Source organism: Micromesistius poutassou (genome assembly GCF_964030765.1).
Source record: "Micromesistius poutassou genome assembly, chromosome: 17".
In the NCBI taxonomy this organism is placed as follows: domain Eukaryota; kingdom Metazoa; phylum Chordata; class Actinopteri; order Gadiformes; family Gadidae; genus Micromesistius; species Micromesistius poutassou.
This window is the reverse complement of record NC_140287.1, coordinates 15,575,460-15,594,952: the sequence shown is the minus strand read 5'-3', so window position 1 is coordinate 15,594,952 and position 19,493 is coordinate 15,575,460. Positions and strand designations below refer to the sequence as shown.

General features: G+C 48.6%; 2 protein-coding genes across 3 annotated transcripts in view; one reads left to right on the top strand and one right to left on the bottom strand.

The window, feature by feature from the left end:
* Positions 1–91: 91 nt before the first annotated feature.
* Positions 92–4,465, bottom strand: abhd12 (abhydrolase domain containing 12, lysophospholipase). The gene is made up of 12 exons (XM_084482258.1): positions 4,258–4,465; positions 3,941–4,043; positions 3,326–3,445; positions 3,169–3,199; positions 2,996–3,041; positions 1,952–2,081; positions 1,787–1,824; positions 1,607–1,686; positions 1,097–1,179; positions 859–937; positions 570–706; positions 92–396 (listed from the first exon to the last, which is right to left on the bottom strand). Exons 1-12 carry the CDS (start codon positions 4,358–4,360, stop codon positions 369–371), a joined length of 978 nt encoding a protein of 325 aa, XP_084338384.1. The 5' UTR covers positions 4,361–4,465; the 3' UTR covers positions 92–368.
* Positions 4,466–5,364: 899 nt separating this feature from the next.
* Positions 5,365–19,493, top strand: part of nin (ninein (GSK3B interacting protein)) — a 30,001-nt gene continuing 15,872 nt past the window's right edge. For both annotated transcript variants that reach the window (XM_084481863.1, XM_084481864.1), the window contains exons 1-11: positions 5,365–5,579; positions 8,550–8,768; positions 10,932–11,040; positions 12,575–12,756; positions 16,732–16,780; positions 16,968–17,149; positions 17,568–17,717; positions 17,831–17,998; positions 18,398–18,534; positions 18,809–18,949; positions 19,275–19,449. In XM_084481863.1, the coding sequence (XP_084337989.1) occupies positions 8,559–8,768; positions 10,932–11,040; positions 12,575–12,756; positions 16,732–16,780; positions 16,968–17,149; positions 17,568–17,717; positions 17,831–17,998; positions 18,398–18,534; positions 18,809–18,949; positions 19,275–19,449 (1,503 nt within the window). In that variant the 5' untranslated portion in view covers positions 5,365–5,579; positions 8,550–8,558. The remainder of the gene's footprint in view (positions 5,580–8,549; positions 8,769–10,931; positions 11,041–12,574; positions 12,757–16,731; positions 16,781–16,967; positions 17,150–17,567; positions 17,718–17,830; positions 17,999–18,397; positions 18,535–18,808; positions 18,950–19,274; positions 19,450–19,493) is intronic.

Here is a 19,493-nt window from a genome sequence, read left to right as displayed (position 1 = left end):
GTCTGACTAGTCATTTCATTTCTCTGTTCATCCAGGGTGCAATCTCATCACTAGCTCACTAACATTTAAGGTCAAAACAGCAGAAGGAAGTATGGAGGCCACCAGGTTTAATAAAATGTACTTTATTTTAATATATCTTTAACCCCAGTCCCCGATACAGTCCCAACGCAAAGCCAACCTCCCCCCTTGTTAGCTGTTAAAACCAGTGACACGTAAACATGTCTTTTTAAAATGCATTTCTGTTCAATATTGACAATTCATATTGTGTACATGCTCGGACAGAGAGGACAGACAGGAAGCTGGTAGACAGACAGGAAAGACAGACAGACAGAAATGCAGACAGACAGACCATCCTTCGGGCAAGACGATTAAGTCTCCAGACCTTTGAGAAAATCCCTGCAACGAGAAAGCAGTTGTAGAATCGGTTAGATATGTGCACATGCGCGTGTCAGGTGCGTGCGCTTGTCACATGCACATGCGTGTGTCACGTGGCAATGTCAGGTGCGTGCGCTTGTCACATGCACATGCGTGTGTCACGTGCACTCCCCTAGTACGGGAGTGGGACTCACCCGAGGACCCGGACCAGGTCTGGGTCCAGGTAGATGTTGTCATGGGCGTAGCCCAGGGTGGCGCGGTAGGACACCATCTGAACCCGGACCTCTGCATCCGGACGCCCCTTCTGAGCCCCCAGAGCGATCTGGTACAACTGGGGAACACAGGAGGGCTCTATGAGAAAGTGGTGATGTATACCTCCATAGTGATATAGTGAAGAGTGATAATGTTGGGATAGTGATAGTGATTATACTGATAATGTTTACCTCCTGGGATAGTGATAGTGATTATACTGATAATGTTTACCTCCTGGCCCATGTGGTAGGGAAGGATATTGTCATCCTCAGCATGAAGAACAAGGAGAGGACTGTCCAGCCTCTTCAAACTGGGTAGAAGACACACACACAAACACACGTGGATCGTTATGCTTGACGAAGCAGACTTCCCAAACATCTTCGATTGTAGAGGACAACTACAGGACTATACAGTCACAGCAGGTGTTCCCATATAGAAGCTCTGTGTTTAGACACGATAAAGAACTCACTTCTCATCACTGGCCAACACTAGCTTGTTCCTCTCCAGGGTCTCTATGAGCAGGTTTTTAACCCCAGGCAGAAGGGAAAACATCTGGAACAGTAAACATAAACAAATGTCTTTATTCTCCACATCTGCCGGCAACAGACTTTATGTGCATTCATTCAAAATGGAGTTGTTTTGAAATACTTTTTATGATTTTATTGAGTGATTTATCCTAAGAGCCTTGCAGGTCGGGGTCAGGCCTCCTGCTCTCTACAGGTATTGGGCGGTGACAGTGGGGTTAGAACCCAGAACCTCTGGGCTCTGACCCTAACCCCGCTCACGGACCAGGGTTAGAACCCAGAACCTATGGGCTCTGACCCTAACCCCGCTCAAGGACCAGGGTTAGTACCCAGAACCTCTGGGCTCTGACCCTAACCCCGCTCATGGACCAGGGTTAGAACCCAGAACCTCTGGGCTCCGACCCTAACCCCGCTCACTGAGGTAGAACCAGGGGGGGGGTGCTGGCTGACTGTACCTTGGCCAGGACATGGCACTCTGTAGCCTTCCTAATGCTCGTGTACGGAGCTTCGAGAATCAGGGCGTCCACAACGGAGCCTGACACACGGAGACGGCGATGACGAAAAACAACAACAACTATAACAACCACAACGTATGACGTCAATGAAGCGGGCGGTCTAGAGCCATACCACCTCACCTTCCTTCTGGGACCGCAGGGCAGCGTTGGTGGCCACGCTGAAAAGGTACAGCAATTCATTTAGGTTAATCACTCTTTTCAGCTTTTTCCGTCGTTCTTCATTCGTGGACGAGTGACGGCGAGTTTGTCATCAGAACAAAACCCGGTGGTGAACCGGGGACTCACCCCGTCCCGAGGGAGTGTCCCCACAGGTAGACAGGGCTGCCGCCGCTGTGCTGCTTGGCCCAGCGGTACAGGTAGAGGGCGTCGGTGGTCAGGCCCGCCTCACTGGGCTCCCCGCTGGAGTCGCCGAAACCTGTGGAGACGTTAAAAGGTGCAGTGGGTAAGATTTAGGAGCTTTCATGTGATGGTCATTAGGGAGAACTGGTCCGGCCACCAGTAATCCCGGCTCGTTTCTGACCAATCAGGGCATCTCTTTCCTGAATGATTTGGGGAAATCTGGGAATTGTCCACACTGCTCAATGGAGGAGAAACGTAAGAAGGAAAAGGTGGTAAGAAGCAGAGAGAGAGGTACATTTTATTTGTTGTTCAGTTTTAAATCTTGCTCTCTCCTCTCCTTTCTGATGTCAAAACCATGTCAAGGTGAAAACACAATATGAGTTGTTTTTGTAACCTGAACGTGTTGAGCAACATACTGGCTCGCCTGTCTGGTTAGCAACAAGTAATACTGGTTTACTATATGTGCCTATAAGAAAGTACAAGGAAGCTTTACAGATGTTAAGAAATACAGATATCCAACAGAAGATTCCAATGAGGTTTCAACATCACAGAGCAGGACTCATTAGTTCAGAGTTCACCTGGACTCTGCATAGCCTCCCCCCTTACCCCCTCTTACTGTATGTTTTACGTCCTGGCACTTAAAAATATTACTTTGCATGGTGTATCATCTTATCCTGAATGTAAATGTATGTCATGAGGGTATTGATCAGAATGACCTAGAAACTCCCGTTGTTTGTGAAACCTATACAACCCGCTCCTCAAAACAGAACGTAAAAGATCTGTCTTGCTGAACCCCTAAACACCTGTGTGATCCTCTCAAATAAGGTACCAAGCGCCCCTAATTTTTGTTGTTCTGCTGTTCCAAGTGGATTGTTTACAAAGACCGTTGTCTTCGTGAATAATTACTAAGACGGTTGTCTTGGTAACGACGGTCTCCCGTGATCCAGTGTACCTGCGAGGCCACACGCGGATAGATATGGGATAGTTTACCTCTGTAGTCAAAGGACAGGACGTGGTATCCAGCCGCACTCAGGATCTGGAACACAGACCCAGTGGTCATTTATTCATAGCGTGAACCGACGGGAGCATATTGTCCTGTTATTCCAAGTAACATGGACCTTTCAACTTTCATGGTCTGTTTGTTTTGTTGGAAGCCCCCTTACCTTAACCAGCTCCACTCTGTGGTGAATGGCCCTGTAGAAATAAAACACGAAAAAACACAATATATTTGTACGTTCTTTTTGGTGGTTCTATGAACGGGGGGGGGGGGGGGGGGGGGGGGGGTGTCTGAGTGTATAGAAACCATGGCTGGGGGCCCACCTGGTCCCTGTGTTGCCATGGAGATAAACAATAACAGGACGGCCGTCTGCGAGGGCCTCCTGGTACCACTCAGGGCCCTTCCCAGCAGAGTGCTCCCATTGGCTGGCCGGGAGAGTGTGCCTAGGAGAGAGAGGAGATGTTGGTCGATACTTATGGGTGAGGTGCATACTGGCTACACCTCAACGTTTATCTGTTATGCAAATAAAGCAGTAGTGATTAAAGTGGACATTTGACTCCCAGGACGACCACATGACTATAAGAACATATTAAAGTCACACACACACTCAGAGACTAAGAGAAAGCCCACGGGTTAATAATGTTAACGTTGAGATGTTGCGACAACGTAACCATTTAGTAGTACACTAGACCTGTGTTGCAAGATATATCCTCCGTGTTGCTGTCCACGTTACACAAAGCCTGTTTAATTTACTGGCAGCACGGTCGGTTTAATGCATTAGGGGCCTGACTAATCCCGCACACGTGCTATTGCAGAACTCCGCCGTATTCAAGCATCCAGTCCGCTTGCGTGCATTATAATATGTGGTGTGGGTGACAAGTGTCGCTACGTGACTAAGCAGCCCGTGATGAGGCCGGGGGGAGCGGGATATGACTGACCACACGCCCACCGAGACGCCCTCCTCAGTGGGTAGGTAGAGGTTGGTCGTGTGGTTCAGTATCTTGTCCGGCCTGCTCAGGTCCACGAACAGCGGGACCTTCACTGGGGACCGCAGCACGAAGACAACAGAGTTACTGACATCCTGACGTCTGTTGTGCACGCATAAATTACGGTCTCATTCACACATTGCTGCAGAATCATTAATGGCGTTATGATACGTTTATAGGCTAGGGACAACACGCTTATTGCATGGATTGGTTCTGCTATGCATGCAGAGTTAAACACAAAGACACACATTCGAACACACTCGACTTACACAGATGGGAATAAACCACGTGTCCCAGTATCCAAGGAAAGAGGTAGATTATGATTGGTACCGAAACGTAGACCGTGACCAGGAAGATGACCGCCCTCTTCATATTTACAGGACTCCGGTGCTCTTGTGTGACTGGCTCCCCGCGGACATCCACTCCGTCCTCCCTCTAGCAGCACTGGGCTCAGCAATGAACCAGACTCCCGGTGAACTGTACTGTGAACTTCCGGATTGTGTCAATGTGAAAGGAGCCGCTCGTCAAGTGGGGTCGAAGTTAAAGGGATAGGCAATTTACTGCAGCGCTATTGGCTCAGACCGCAGGATGCAAGTGCGTTGACATGCCGATACTTCAACCGTCCGAAGCAGCGTATGATCGAAGTTTGATAATAATATCAAAATGTCCGCCTACGAGTGGTTACTTACTACACAGTCCACCGCAACCACATTCAGAAAATATAGCGGTTATCATGTCTTCTTATCTAAGAGATACCGGTAATCCTCAAAATGAATAAGCGCCGGTTCCACTTCACACCACTAAGTGGTGCTGTTTGGCTTCCATAAAAGCACCAGTCGGTAAACCTATACTGTCACTTCACACCACTAGGTGGTGCTGTTTGGCTTCTGTAAAAGCACCAGTTGGTAGACCTAAACGGTCCACTCTAAACACTGAGCTGACAAACTAGTTGGACGTTCAGGGGTAAAAGAATTACTACTTGTCATACGTTATTTTTCATTCGACAAAGTGCCAAAGTATGTACTCGTTAAAGTATTTAAAAAACGATAAATACGAAAAAATAAAACAATAAAAAATAACCAATGAGTAAAAGTAGCCTTCATTTAAGATATATATTTTTTATGAATACGCACATTAATCTATTGTATGCAGACCATTCAAAAAACGGTCTTCAGTGTGACCGATGGTGCACATGGTGCGACCGGACCGTAGGGGGCCAGCGTGGACCGCGATGCGTGGCCGCCGGCCTGACCAGTCGACGTCGCGGATACGACTGGTCTCCTCCCCTTCCTCTGCGTGGAGCTTTTCAAAATCCGCTACCAGCACAAGAGGATGCTTCAAGCTTCCGCGGACACAAGGCAGTAGTGGCGAAACAACATCGCTAGTGTCCCCGGAAAACAAGAGTCGTGTGAGACACGCCGCCGACTCCCCTTCCCTTGAGAAGACCCGGGGTTTACCCGCTGTGAGGAGGACTTGAAAGGAGCAACAAGGTCCTTCATGGTGAAATGTTGTAAAAAGTTTTATTTTTTCACTTATCCACGCATCTCCTCCCAATCTCGGTCCAGGAGGAGTCTGGAGCTCAGCCTGTTCGGTGAGGATAAAACCCTTTCCGTCGTGTTTTGTGTTGCAACTTTATCGCCTTTTGTGTTCTTTTGTGCGTTACGTTGGTCGGTATTCAACAGTTAGTGTTTTTTTTAAATCAAGCACTGTCCGTTCTTTCACCACGGTAGCTGATTAGCTCATTACTTTGATTTACATGCCCTGTTCAAACTCCATTCGTATACATTGAAAAATATTGAATCATGGCCGAATGTCTTTTCTATTCATAATAACGCCAGTGTAGTATTCGGGTAATTCTAACTCATTTTTAAACACAACTACTCATTTTGCCATGTTTGATTGATGGCATGTGTTGAAATTCGATGACTCGATGGCTGCACACGTAACGTTAGTTTCAGTATTGCAATAGAATAGCGATAGCGCCAATAACATGCGGTCCAGACGGCCGACCCTGGTCGGTTGTGTTTTAATCTCAAGTGTAAGTGGAGGCTGGCCAGGCGGTGCTCGCGGCCGGGGATTAACCTCCCCGCCCTGACCTGTGCGAGGCCATGGCGCCCTGGAAGACAGCTGTCACTCAGCCGAGCTCCAGAGAACTTCCTGTGGCTCAGAAGTAAACAAACATTGTGTAAAATCTCAGTAAAACACTTAAACTCGGTTGGTATTTGTTCAGGTAAAAAAATATTTATTCTCAAATTTTCAAATCCCCTAACCCTATGTAGATAAAATACACTTAACATTCACTCAATTGTATTTGATCAACACATGTTATATTCAAATATCTTGGTTCTAAAGATACAATTGAGATTGAAACGTATTCATTAAAAGATTTTTAAGGTAAAATGATTTGTTAAGGTCCCTTCAGCCGAATGAGTATTTATCTTTTTGCATTTGGTTTCTGCAGATGCAAAATAATATTGCATGCTTCAAGCTTCAAGCATCTATTATGTGGTTGAATGGGGGGTCCCAGACTGATGGGGGGTGGGGGGCAGCAGCTGGAGCACGGGCATGTTGGGCGAAGATGGTTGGATGGTGGGGGTGCAAAGATGGATGCATGCAGGACACACACACACACACACACACACACACACACACACACACACACACACACACACACACACACACACACACACACACACACACACACACACACACACACACACGTGACCCTAAACTGGGTAATATAGTGTGTGTGCGTGTGCGTGCGTGTGTTCTCTTATGTTTTGTTTTGGACATTTTTTCCTTACGATGTTGGTCTTGCTACGCGTTCTGCACATTCAGAACGTCTTCTTTCTACCAGTCTGTTGGCTCCGGGTCCCTCGGCTAACCTTGGCTGTATCTCAGGGCCAACAATGAACCGGTATATCTGGAGCTCTCCTTGCTTCGCTCTCTAGCTCTTTTATTAAGATTTGGCTTGTGATTATGAGTTATGTGTTTGAGGTTTTAGGGGGTACTGCTGGAGTGGACATGGAGCCTCTGGTGCTTAAAGCTAGCCTGGACTGAAGAGTTAAGAATAATTAAGAATTAGAAATAGGAATTAAGAATAGGAACAGGAAGGCAACATTTCAGCCATAGTTAGCAGGTCGAGTGTGACTTTTGGAGCTGGGCTGGGAGACGTTTTGAGGGCTGGTGTCTTCACTAAGGACCTCGTCTTGGTCTGCTTTGTGGTCTGGGTGGACCGGCAGGGTCTTGGTTTAAAAGGGGGTGTGTGAGTGTGAGACCCTGGTAGACCCAGTCTGTATTTGGAGACCAAGGTAGACCCGGTCTGTGTTGAGACCAAGGTAGACCCGGTCTGTGTTGAGACCCAGGTAGACCCGGTCTGTGTTGAGACCCAGGTAGACCTGGTCTGTGTTGAGACCCAGGTAGACCTGGTCTGTGTTGAGACCCAGGTAGATCCGTCTGTGTTGGGCCGCTGCACCTCAGGCTGGCTCTGCACGCTGCTCTTTGTCCTCATGGCTGCTGTGAAAGGTGTTCAGTATGAAGACACCAATTGAACCCATTAGTTCCTCTTTGTTGTGGTTCTGAAGGGTTTCTTTGTACTCTGGATGTTGTCCACCTATTGGACACACATCTTTGACCAAATCATGAGACCAACCACTTTTTTACTTTTATCATTAGCAACATGAAAGTTTATTATTATTATTTTTTTGCAAAACACGATTTTACATCACGATGCGGGAGCTACTAGACATACACTTGTGTCATTGTGCATCTGTTATCCTTGGAAGAGTGTATTAAAGAGACTTCTCTCTAACTTGCTGTAAGGAGATTGTTGTATCTCTGGTTTGTCAAGGGTGTCGCCATAGCGACAGCCTGTTTATACCACTGCTGTTTTTATCTTGGCAGCCTCCAAATCCAGGTTTTGCTTTTCTTAGTTGAGATAAGCAATGTTGAGATAAGAGTGTGAATGTGTGTCTGTTCTTCCTCTTCGTCTAGATTTGAGATAATTTTTGATTATCCTTGACCATTATTCCTGAGTCCCAGTAGAACTACGTTGTATACTGCAAAATTGTTTTGAATTGGACGTTAAATCGTGGTCTGAAAAATCAAGGAAAATTCAACCGTCGATTTTCAATGATCTTCATCATTGGTCCGGGTTTTCCGTTCTCCATTGGTCAGATTTTGCGAAAATTCTGTCAATTGGACAATTTCTCAGCTTTTAAATTTTAAATTTTCAGTTGAAACACAGTTTCATGTCATTTTTCACAACACAAAACTAGTTATCACAAACTAGCCTAGCATGACTCCTCCCATTTTAACAGTTTGTTACATTACATTTACATTTAGGGCATTTAGCAGACGCTTTTATCAAAAGCGACCTACGTTAAGTACATTTGTCAGAAGAAAGAGAAACGATGTTTATCGCTGTCGGTACAGTAAGGATGTTCATAGAACCAAGTGCCAAGCACTTACAATCGTTAGGTTAACCCATTCCCCGTATACAACAAAGATAGATAGGGTAAGATGTTACACACTTTGTTTACGTGTTTGTTTGTTTGTCCAGGGTGCTGGGATGGACTCGGCGCCGGACCAGTACGAGGAGCGGCTGAAGGAAGTGTTTGACTGCTTCGACGCCAGCGGCGCCGGCGCCCTGAGCCCCGACGAGCTAGCCGCCCTCTGCTATTCGCTGCAGCTCGGTGAGGCCACGCCCACCCTGCTCCACACGCTCCTGCAGGACCAGGACCCGGACCAGGACCAGGACGGGACCGGACCCTCCAGACGGGTAGGACCACCCACAGGGGGGTGGAAACTGGGGGCGTTGTTTGATTAGCCGATAGGATCGGAGGGAGGATGAGGAAGACCCCAGGGCAGATATCCTGTGCCCCCCTCTAACTCTATTTCCATTTATTTAATTGACATTACATTAACATTACATTGACATTTAGTAGATGATTTCATCCAAAGTGACTTACAATAATTACATTTGTCATAAGAATGAGAAACAATATATCGCTGTCGGTACAGTAAGGAAGTTCAGAGAACCAAGTGCCAAGCACTAACAACAAAGCCAGCTAGGATCAGCTAGGATTCCCTTGTCATGTTGTTGTTGCTCTCCCACCAAACCAAAGGAGACACCATTAAACATCACAAAAAATCGTAAGCGATGCCATCAGATTTTCAATTCCAGCTTCTGGGGCAAAATGGCAGTTAATTAGTGCTGTCCTTCCTAAGAGGACCCTTTAGGGTCTCCATGGAGCCCATGTCTCGCCGCTGTCTTTTGTAGCCCTGAAAGCCGCCCTCCAGGTCCGAGACCTGGACCAGGTGCGGGTCTCCCCCTGCCAGTGGAGCACCCCTCTTGGCTCTCTTTGTGTCTCCAGGCCCTTTGGGTTGCCTTTGTCAGCCTCCTCCCCTGGTTGAAGAGGGGGGGGGGGGGGGGGGGGGGTGTAAGAGTTGTGTGCCTCATCATCCCAGGTGTCTGTCGTCACGACAACCGAGTCGGCTAATCACCATTCTCAAGTGTGTGTGTGTGTGTGTGTGTGTGTGTGTGTGTGTGTGTGTGTGTGTGTGTGTGTGTGTGTGTGTGTGTGTGTGTGTGGATGAATCTTTTGTGGGGGATCGTCCTCCTGGCTTCTCGATGGCCAGAGGGGATCTGATGGGAGAGGGACGATGAGGGGATCTGAGAAGGGGTCCGGATAAACGGGGTTCCACATCAAACGAGGCTTTGATGCCTAGTGCTCCTCTCGTGTGTGTGTGTGTGTGTGTGTGTGTGTGTGTGTGTGTGTGTGTGTGTGTGTGTGTGTGTGTGTGTGTGTGTGTGTGTGTGTGTGTGTGTGTGTGTGTGTGTGTGTGTGTGTGTGTGTGTGTGTGTGTGTTGTCTGTACACGTGTTGATGCGTGGCTATTGTTTGTGACGTTGCCTTTCATTTGGTTAAGGGTGTGTGGTTGGTGGGGGGGGGAAGGAGGAGATCAGGGGGTTGTGGTGGTGATCAGCTGGCTAACTGCGTGGTTTCCAACAATGTCAAGTCCCCCTCCCCGCACTCCCACCCCCACGTCACCCAAAGTGGTCAGCGCGCCCCCCCCCCCCCCCCCCCCCCCCCCGGGGACACAAAGGAGACCTCCATCTCCTGTTCTCCACTGAGCAGCTGTTGATTCAAGAAGAGGGTGACCTCCCATCTCCACCTCCACCACCCCCCCCCAAAACCCTCCACACACCCACCCCTCCCTCAAACCCCCCCCCCCAAACCCGTCCAGACGTCCACACACCCACCCCTCCCATCGCCGAGGGACACCAACCGAGTGAAATTCTCTGGAATTTGATGAGCTGTGTGTATTTTTTGGGGGGGATTTCCTGTGTTGACTGCAGGCTGAAGGAAAGATGTGGTGGCTTGCTTTGTTAACATCATGCTCAAGTGCTCTACTCGTTCTATTAGGTGTGCATTATATTTACATTGACATCTAGGGCATTTAGCAGACGCTTTTGTCCAAAGCGGATTACAATAACTACTATTTGTCAGAAGAAAGAGAAACAATATATCGCAGTAAGGTACAGTTAGGATGTTCATAGAACATAGAAGTGCCAAGCACTAACAATTGCTAGGTTGACCCATTCCCTATATACAATAAAAATAGCTAGGATAAGATCCTACACATGATAATTACTATTTTTAAGTGCAAGGGTGTACAACATACAGTAAATGCATAAGAGGGTTGTTGGGGGGGGGGGGGGGGGGCTATGCAGAGTCCGTGAACTTGTATACATGTCTTCATATACAATGGTTTGTTGGATTGAGTAGAGCCTTGGACACCAGCACAAAAGGTACTAGATTCGATCCCAGCCCATCGTCTCCATTCTCTGGAAGTCTCTTGAGATGACTGCTAAATGACTAAATGTACCCGTTCTTATAATCCACGCTAACCCCCTCTTCTCCTTGTGCTGTTGTCTCCAGGTTGACTTCCACCAGTTCAAGAACGCTCTGATCCAGGTCCTCTCCTCCTCCATGGCTGGCTCCCCCACCCAGTGCCCCCACCCAGCCCCTGGACCCCCTCCTCCAGCAGGTAAGTGGGGGCCCCCCCGACTCACAGTATCTGAGGAATTTTCCGATACTGTTATCGCTATCGGAACAACTCTCTACTAAGGCAGCGAGCCAGACCACCAGACCTGTACGCCTGTCTGCCTAGCAGTCTTTGAGCAAACTCATGGACAACACCCACAACCTGTTCCAGATCAGACATGAGGTGGATCACGATCTAAATGCTTGTGCAGGCAGCAGAACGGTAGATCTACTGTAGAGCATGAAGCCTCACCCCTACCTAGTCCTTAAACAGGCCCTCAAAACCCTCCCTTTTAAGATTACTTTCACCACATCACCTCCATCCCTTCTCTCCCCTTCCTCCCTTTTTTTAAAATCTTTTTACTAATATACGTTCTTATTCAATTATTTTATTTTGTGTTGTAAAGCGTCCTTGAGTATTTAGAAAAGCGCCATCTAAATCGAACGTAGTATTATTTGTATTCAAGATCAATGGCAGTAGTAATGTTTACGTTTCCCTAGCGATCGTTGCTGTGCAATCATGTGTATTTCCTGAAGGACCTCTCCACTTAAGGTGACAGCATAGGTTGTTTTGGGTGTCTGTGTTGTGCGGTCTGCGCTGGGCTCCCTTGCTGCGGCTGGTTGTCAACGGACACCCAGCAGAGATAAGAAGGCATAATAAGGGCCTGGAAACCCCTCTCACACATCAGTCTGATGCCGCAGGGAAATGAGTCTGCGTGTTTGTGGTCTGCAGCTGAACTCTATTGGTCTACTCTACTGATATACTGTAGATATGTATTTTCTGTAGTGAGATGTCATGGACAGATAAATGGTAAATGGACTGCGTTTATATTGAACTTTTCTAACCAGTAGCCACTCAAAGCGCTTTACAATACTGCCTAACATTCACCCATTCATGCACACATTCACACACCGACGGCTGTGTCAGCCATGCAAGGTGACAGCCAACACATCGGGAGCATTAAGGGTGAAGTGTCTTGCTCAGGACACATAGGACACCTCAAAACTACCAGCCAACCTGCTCCAACCTCCTGAGCCACATGCATGTATTTTCTGTAGTGAGTAGTCATGGACAGATGCATGGATAAATCTACACACATGCTTTTATTGTGATGGTAAAAATATTCAGTGAAGAATGTGAGAAGTTCCAGTGAACCACTGTTTGTTTGGACCCAAACAAAAGGGAAGAGGGTTTTATTTGGTGAGGGTGTGTTTGGGGAAGTGGTTGAGGGACGTAGAAGGAACTACCAGTCACCATTTTGTTTTCATTTACCTTCATGTTCTAGATTCCATTTTAAGAACTCGACGGTAACGCTCCAAAAAAACAAAATCCCAAATCCACTATTCTGTTGGTCCAAAAATCGCTCTGTCTGCCCTCCCTCTCTTCCAGAGTCTCACTATTCTGTGGTCCAAACATCTCTCTCTGCCTGGCCCTCTCTCCAGAGTCTCACTATTCTGTGGTCCAAACATATCCCTCTCTTCCAGAGTCTCTCTGTTCTGTTGTCCAAACATCTCTCTCTGCCTGGCCCTCTCTCTAGACTCTCCGGAGATCCAGCCCAAGTTCATGAAGGGCAGCAAGCGGTACGGGCGTCGCTCCACCCCCGAGTTCGTGGACCCTCTTCTGGATTATTCTGAGGCCTTTTCGAGTCGGAATGCTGTGGAGGAGATCGCTGGGAATGACGACGAAGACGAGGACTCCGCCGTTCCGAGGAAGCGGGAGGTGGGCGAAGTCTAGAATGTTCTACAATACCAGTTAAATCATGTATATCAGATGTCTAGATTATGTACAATAGCAAATCTTTTATCCTCCCATATTGTCTTAAAGTTGAGTGGACATCATCTTGATGAAAAGAACTTTGACTGCAAAAATGTATTCATCCAATTAATATGAATTAATGTCCCAATAAGATGTCGAGTATTGCTTGTGTGGAGGCCGGCTGCTGACTGGAGGCCGGCCCTGAGCTGAATTCTTGCTGTTTCATCTCACGTCACCATGCACTAATTCAGACACAAGGACACATGCTGGTCTTATCTCCTGCTGTGCTGCAGCACACCCTCTCTCGAGGACAGGCTTATTCTGGGCTTATCAGGTCGGAGGGTTTACAGGCCCGGTCCTGAGGCGTAACCTAGACGATGGTAACCCTGCAGGTCATGAGTATCTCTGTTGGTTACGGTTAAGCAAATGGCATGTGAACATCATCCGGAAAACATGGGGAGTGTAACATGCCTCATCTGTATGTCCAGTCCGTAACTATTGTGTTTTTAACAAAACCTTAATCCCCCCCCCCCCCCCACCCAGTGGGATCTTTGTGGGTCATGTTCGGGTCTGGCAGGTTAATACAAGAAGGGTGCCCCCAAGAGCGTGCACACCTGAGAGAGCGCCCTTGAGCGTGCACGGCTGAGAGAGTGCACGGCCCAGCCCAGCATGGCGTCTCATCTCCGCTGATCTCCCTGAGCTCCGTGCTGGTGGATTATCCAGGGGTTGACACTTAGGTTTCAAAAGCACTTGCCCATAGGGCAAGGCATGTTCGACTTACCCGAATGTTATGTTCACTTGCCCAAATTAAAATAAGAATCGTGAACGGGCCTGTTTTTGCCAGGGGCACCTGGCCTGGTTTTGAGGCACTCAGAAAACTCATCCTAGCTCAGACTGAAGCTGAATGTTAGCTTCCACACAGGTGTTTAAAAGATAACTTTGTCTATTTATTTACCCAACGGTCACATCGTGCCATGAAGTGATTTCAGTCCACCGTTGCAACCTATTAACACTATCGCCCAGTTACATGTAGACCTGCATGCTTTTATCTGGATTTTATGCAAATGAACTAAATGTCCAAGGTAGTAGCAAAGATATGTCTTTTTTAACTTTCACGTTTCTTGTAGGTCTAACTGAATAATCACAATCGCGTTTACAGTAGTGTTGGCACAATACTGGATTTTCTAACTTCGATACAATACCTGGAAAAATATTGATATTCTATACCATTTTCGATACGAGGGGAAAACAGTTTTTTTCAGAAAATAACGTACCCAAAGTAAATAGAGTATATCTCCACAACTGCAAGGGCTATAATATGTCATCTTGGTGCCAATAGAAATTTAGTTGTGCAAGTGAAACATTCAATATGGATACTATTTGGTTAGATTGAATAAAGATGGAACACAGCATAAACGGAAGATTACATTTCCTCCTGAAATAATTATCAGTTGGTCATTATCAGTTGGTAGCACTGTCGTACTATGAGACACAAACAGGTAGGCAATTTACCTTTTTCCTCAGAAACCTTCTCTTAGTCATTGATTGTAAACACCATGTTTAGTTGCAAAATTTGGCCCAGACACTGGATTATCTGTTCATGGTGGTTTTATGCAATCAGATTCAACTTTGTGGACAAAAATCACAAAGGTAAAACTTTATTTGGTTGTTAAAAGAAAAGGGGAAGTTTCTTCTTAAGTTGTTATTTGCGAGTTTTAGTCGCAGAATGTTATGGTTTGGACTGTCAGAATCTGTGTCATATAATAGTTTGTGCAGGTCCAATTTCGTGAAAAAGATCACTATTGCTTGTTATGAAACCCAAAACCGTGTTCTTGCATATGACTTTACATGCTTCTTTTGACTTTCCTTGGTAATATGCCTCAATCCAAAGTACTTCTAAACCGCACTCCTCCGTCACTACTCCGTTTTCCTTCTCTACCTAAACCGGTCGCCGAGGCGCTGCTGCTGCACTTGAGATGCTAGCTGTGTTGGCTAACCTTTAGCTAACAACGTCAGACTAGTGCTGAATCTAGAGACTGCACCGCGAGTGAGTGACTGGAGGCATCACTCTGTAGCGATGCGTTTCTCTCGGACAGCAATTGCTGTCCGAGAGAAGAAAAGACAGTGCGCTGATCAATTGCAAAAATATCTATTTTGTGTGATTTGGTGGAAAAAAAGGTTGTTCTGCAGTTTTTAAAAACACTTGAATAAATAGCCTTTATATTAACAAACCCTCAAAAATCCATAAATCAATCTCAACTTTTTATTTTTAGTTGTCCCGGGCAAGCGGGCAACCGTTAGTGTCAACCACTGATTATCCTTCTGCTCTGGGACCTCAGAGTGGTCCCCTGAGAGAGACCACACCGGCCTACCTAGGCCCCTCTCATCAGGGTGGATCATCTGAATCATTTAAAATGCTCGCCTCCATGGTTCCAGTTTAGTTTTGGCGGGATAACCAGTGATTTGGCTGGATTTGTAATTGTCCCGGCTCTTAAAGTGTTGCCGCAGGCTGGTTTGACTTGGGAGAGAAGAATGCTGCCTTTGTTAAGTTTGGGTGTGATTTGGAGACGGAATGACTGTCTCTGAAGTTGATTTGTATGCACAGCCAGCATCTGGGAGAATACAGGCTTTGGTTCTAGAATCAACAGTTTGTATCTCTTGGATTCTTCAAATCCCCTGAGTGCATCGCCCGTCAGGAGGGAGCCTCTCCAGCCAGGGTGATCCAACACTACAGCCAGGCTATCCAACACTACAGATCTTAACTCAGCGAGGGCCCCTGCCTCTCAGACAGGACCAGCGTGGTGCTCCCTGATTAATAAGACAGACGTACAAAGACTGCCTGGCCAGGCGGCCAGTCTGCGTTTAGGCATGAACGCAGCCAGGCCATGATGATGATGATGATGATGAGGGTGGTGCCCAGATGCAGAGAGAGGTGGGAACTGAAGTGTGTCCCGGGGCAGTGACTAATCTAGAAGACACCAGGCGGGGGGGGGGGGGGGGGGGGGACAATGGAACCGGGACCAGCAGATGGGCATGGGTCAGAGGGCTCTACCGGCGGGGGAGGCAGGGAGGCAGTATCGCCGTGGAAACGACAATGATGTGGGGGTGTGAAAGGGAAACAATGTGGGAGGGGTGGGCGGGGGGGCGGGCATCCCGGATGCCTCAACAGCCACATTAGAGTCCCCATCTGCCCGTCTTCATTCCCTCACAGCCACAGACCCCCCAACCCCACTCGCACAATAGGCATCCGGGCCGTGATTGGTCAGGATCACGAGGGGTCAACGCCTCCGCCGATTGCCCCGCCTCCTTTTGTCTCACAGCACGCTTGCTGTGAGTGGCCGTGGTTGAAGGAAGCGCATTTGACTCTGCAGTACGATTCAGTGTGAGACATGAGCCTCTCACAACTTTTAATTGGGAATTCCTTTTCTCACAAACCCCTGTGCCCCGTCAAAATATGAGTTACCCGCGTGAGATTTGATTTGAATCTCAGTTCAGCAGCGTCTGCCGGTAATCCCCTGCAGCTGTGGCGATCAGTCTGAAGCCTGTTGGGCGAGCAGCACACGATGCTATGGTCCAACACCTTCACCGTCTTCATGCTCCTTTTGTAGCCACTACTTTTTAATCTGACCTCTGACCCTCCCATGGGCCCGTGCCGCCACAATAGGCTCTGTTGTGCTCTTTATGTCCTTCTCCCCCCCCCCCCGTCCCCCTCCCCCCCCTCTTCCATTCACACCCCCCATCTCAAGTCTTGACTGGGGTTTGAGGGAGTGTTTGGTTTGGTGAAACGGCTGACTCACCCGTGACTGTGTCCACGCCACGGCTGCAGATGCCACCATATTGTTCTCGCACACAGAATGCACATCAATAAAGATTGGTTTAAGTTTTTTTGCAGGTTGTATTGGCTGAGTATTTTAAGTGTGTGTGTGTGTCCCTCCCCAGCGTTGTGACCCAGTGCATGAAACCAGCATGGAGGAGTACGAGGCTGAAGGTACGTTGTTTTAGTTTTTAATCTCCTCCCTGGTCATCGACTCCGTTCCAGCGCCTAACCATGTTTCTCTCTTAAAAACCATTCCACCAAGCTTTACTGAGGGAGCTCTTTTCCCACAACACAGCGACACAAAACGATGAACAAGTGAATAATAACGACCAGAGCGTCTCCCCGCTGTTCTCCCCAGGCCAGATGACCCTGTGGAACCCCGACGAGCCCCTCACCCCGCGGGGGTCCCTGTCCGGCGGGCCCCTGTCCCGGCGCATGGAGCTCCGGCTCCAGGATGCCTGCGAGGACCTGGCCCTGCCCGTGGACGGCCTCGCCAGCCTGGCTGACCTGCTGGGCCTCGCTGACCGCCTGGGACTGGAGGTCAGCCCTCCCTCTCACTTACTGACTGGTTATTCACCACCGTGCACCTGGTTTATTTTGTAGTATTTTTTTTTCACATTTTGATTGATTTTTTTTATGGTGCTTTGATTTGAGTGTCGTGGCCTGGATGTTTGACTCCCCAGCCCGTAAGGTTCTGGGTTTGAATCCCAACGTTTCATGCTGAGTTCACTGATGGTTGCATTGAATCAAAGTGTCCGTTCCGTTCCGTTAGGAAGCAGGGCGAGGGTCGGGGCATCTTGCTCAACGGTGTGAGGACCGTAGTCGATGGGGTTTGAACTCAGAACCTTTCGGCTTGACGTCGACCACCCACACCACAAGACCCTCCTTCTATTGATTTATAATGTCCTATCGTTTGAATGGAGCCCTAACCAAAGCTCTTCCGGGATGCGTTGCCCAGGTAACGGGGGATGTGATCCAGAGTGTCCGGGAGGCGGGGGGGGAGTTGAACGTGAGGGAGTTCGTGGGCAGGGTGGTGACACGAAGCCAGCCGTCCACACCCTCCTCCTCCACCCCCTACCGACAGCTGAAGAGACTCCACTCCACCCAGGTAGGCCCTCGCTCCGTCACTCACCGCCCCTTTACACCACACGTCTACACCACCTGTTTACACCACCCCGCTTACACTCCTCCTCCTCCTCCTCCTCCTCCTCCCCCCCTCAGCCCTTTGACGAGACGGGCCGGCGGATGACCATGCCCTCCATGATGACCAGCTCCATCGGCCTGCGTCTCTTCTCCACGCTGGACGACGGGACAGGCCACGCCCCCGTGGAGAACCTGCTGGACGCCTGGTTGGACGAGGGCATCGACAACACGCCCGAGATCCTCAAGGTGCGGAGGCAGCCATTTTGATTAAGTTCCGTTTTTTTTGGGGAGGATCTGGTGTCAGTTGGTAATTTGACGGTTGGGCATTTCACAGTTGGTCATTTCAGTTTATCTGTTGTCAGTGTCTCAGCCATTTAGATGAATTCAGCTAAATAGACGCAACAATGGAAGACCTAGGACGTAAAGATAAGGGGTTATAGTTAGGTAAAAGATTAGATAAAATGTACCTTACTAATCCCAGACTGGAAATTCTAAATAGATGAAATACTAACTATTAACTTCAAGTGAAACCTAAAAAATAAAGGACATCTGCTAAGGATAACTTCTGATGACGAGAGAAAGGACCAGATGAGGGTTCTCCTCAGAGCACTGAAGCTGTGACACCCCCCCCCCCCCTATGAGCAGGCTCTGGACTTCAGCCTGGAGGGCCGGGTGAACCTGGGCCAGCTGACCTCTGCCCTGGAGAACGAGCTGCTGGTCACCAGGAACGGCCTCCACCAGGCCGCCCTGGCCAGCTTCAAGGCCGAGATCAGACACCTGCTGTGAGTCCTGGACCTGGGGGGACCTGGGAATGCCTAGATGTTGGCACTCAGGGTATCAAACGCAGAACCTTTCGGACACCCTAACCACTAGTTCTCCAAGAGCTGTGTCATTCCCAGCTTGTGTATACAATAATTTTCCTAGAATTTATTTGGGGTGAAACCGAAAAACCTTAAAATCTCAAGGACGGGAACCAATGTGGGGAAACTGGAACCATGTTGTTTGTGGAGCTTGGGGATTGCACCCAGGACCTTAACGAGGCTCCTCCCCCTGCAGGGAGCGCCTGGACCTGGAGCTCCAGGAGAAGGAGAGGCTCCTGCTGGACCTGGAGACGGCGGACCGGCTGAAGAGCCAGCTGGCTGCGGAGGTGGACGAGAACCACGCCAGCATCGAGCGCTCGCACCACCTCATCCTCAGGTAACTCCACCCAACCTCACACCACCTCAACCTCAGGTAACACCACCTCAACCTCACACCACCTCAACCTCAGGTAACACCACCTCAACCTCACACCACCTCAACCTCAGGTAACACCACCTCAACCTCACACCACCTCAACTTCAGGTAACACCACCTCAACCTCACACCACCTCAACTTCAGGTAGAACCTCTTCAACCTTAGGTAACTCCACCCAATCTCACACCACCTCAACCTCAGGTAACACCACCTAGAACTCACACCACCTCAACCTCAGGTAACACCACCTAGAACTCATTGGTTGAATGTGTTCTGTGCCTACAGGAAGCTGGAGCAGGAGCACAAGGAGAAGCTGGGGGCGGTGCGGTCGGAGCTCCTGACGGAGTTGGACCAGATCCAGCAGCAGGCCAGCCTGCAGAGAGAGGAGCTGGAGGCGGAGGTGGAGAAGACCAGGGCGGACGAGTCCTTCATGAGGGACCACCTGGCCGTCTCCATCAAGGTACATAAGACCACCTCCATCACCATACATAGACCACCTGTCCA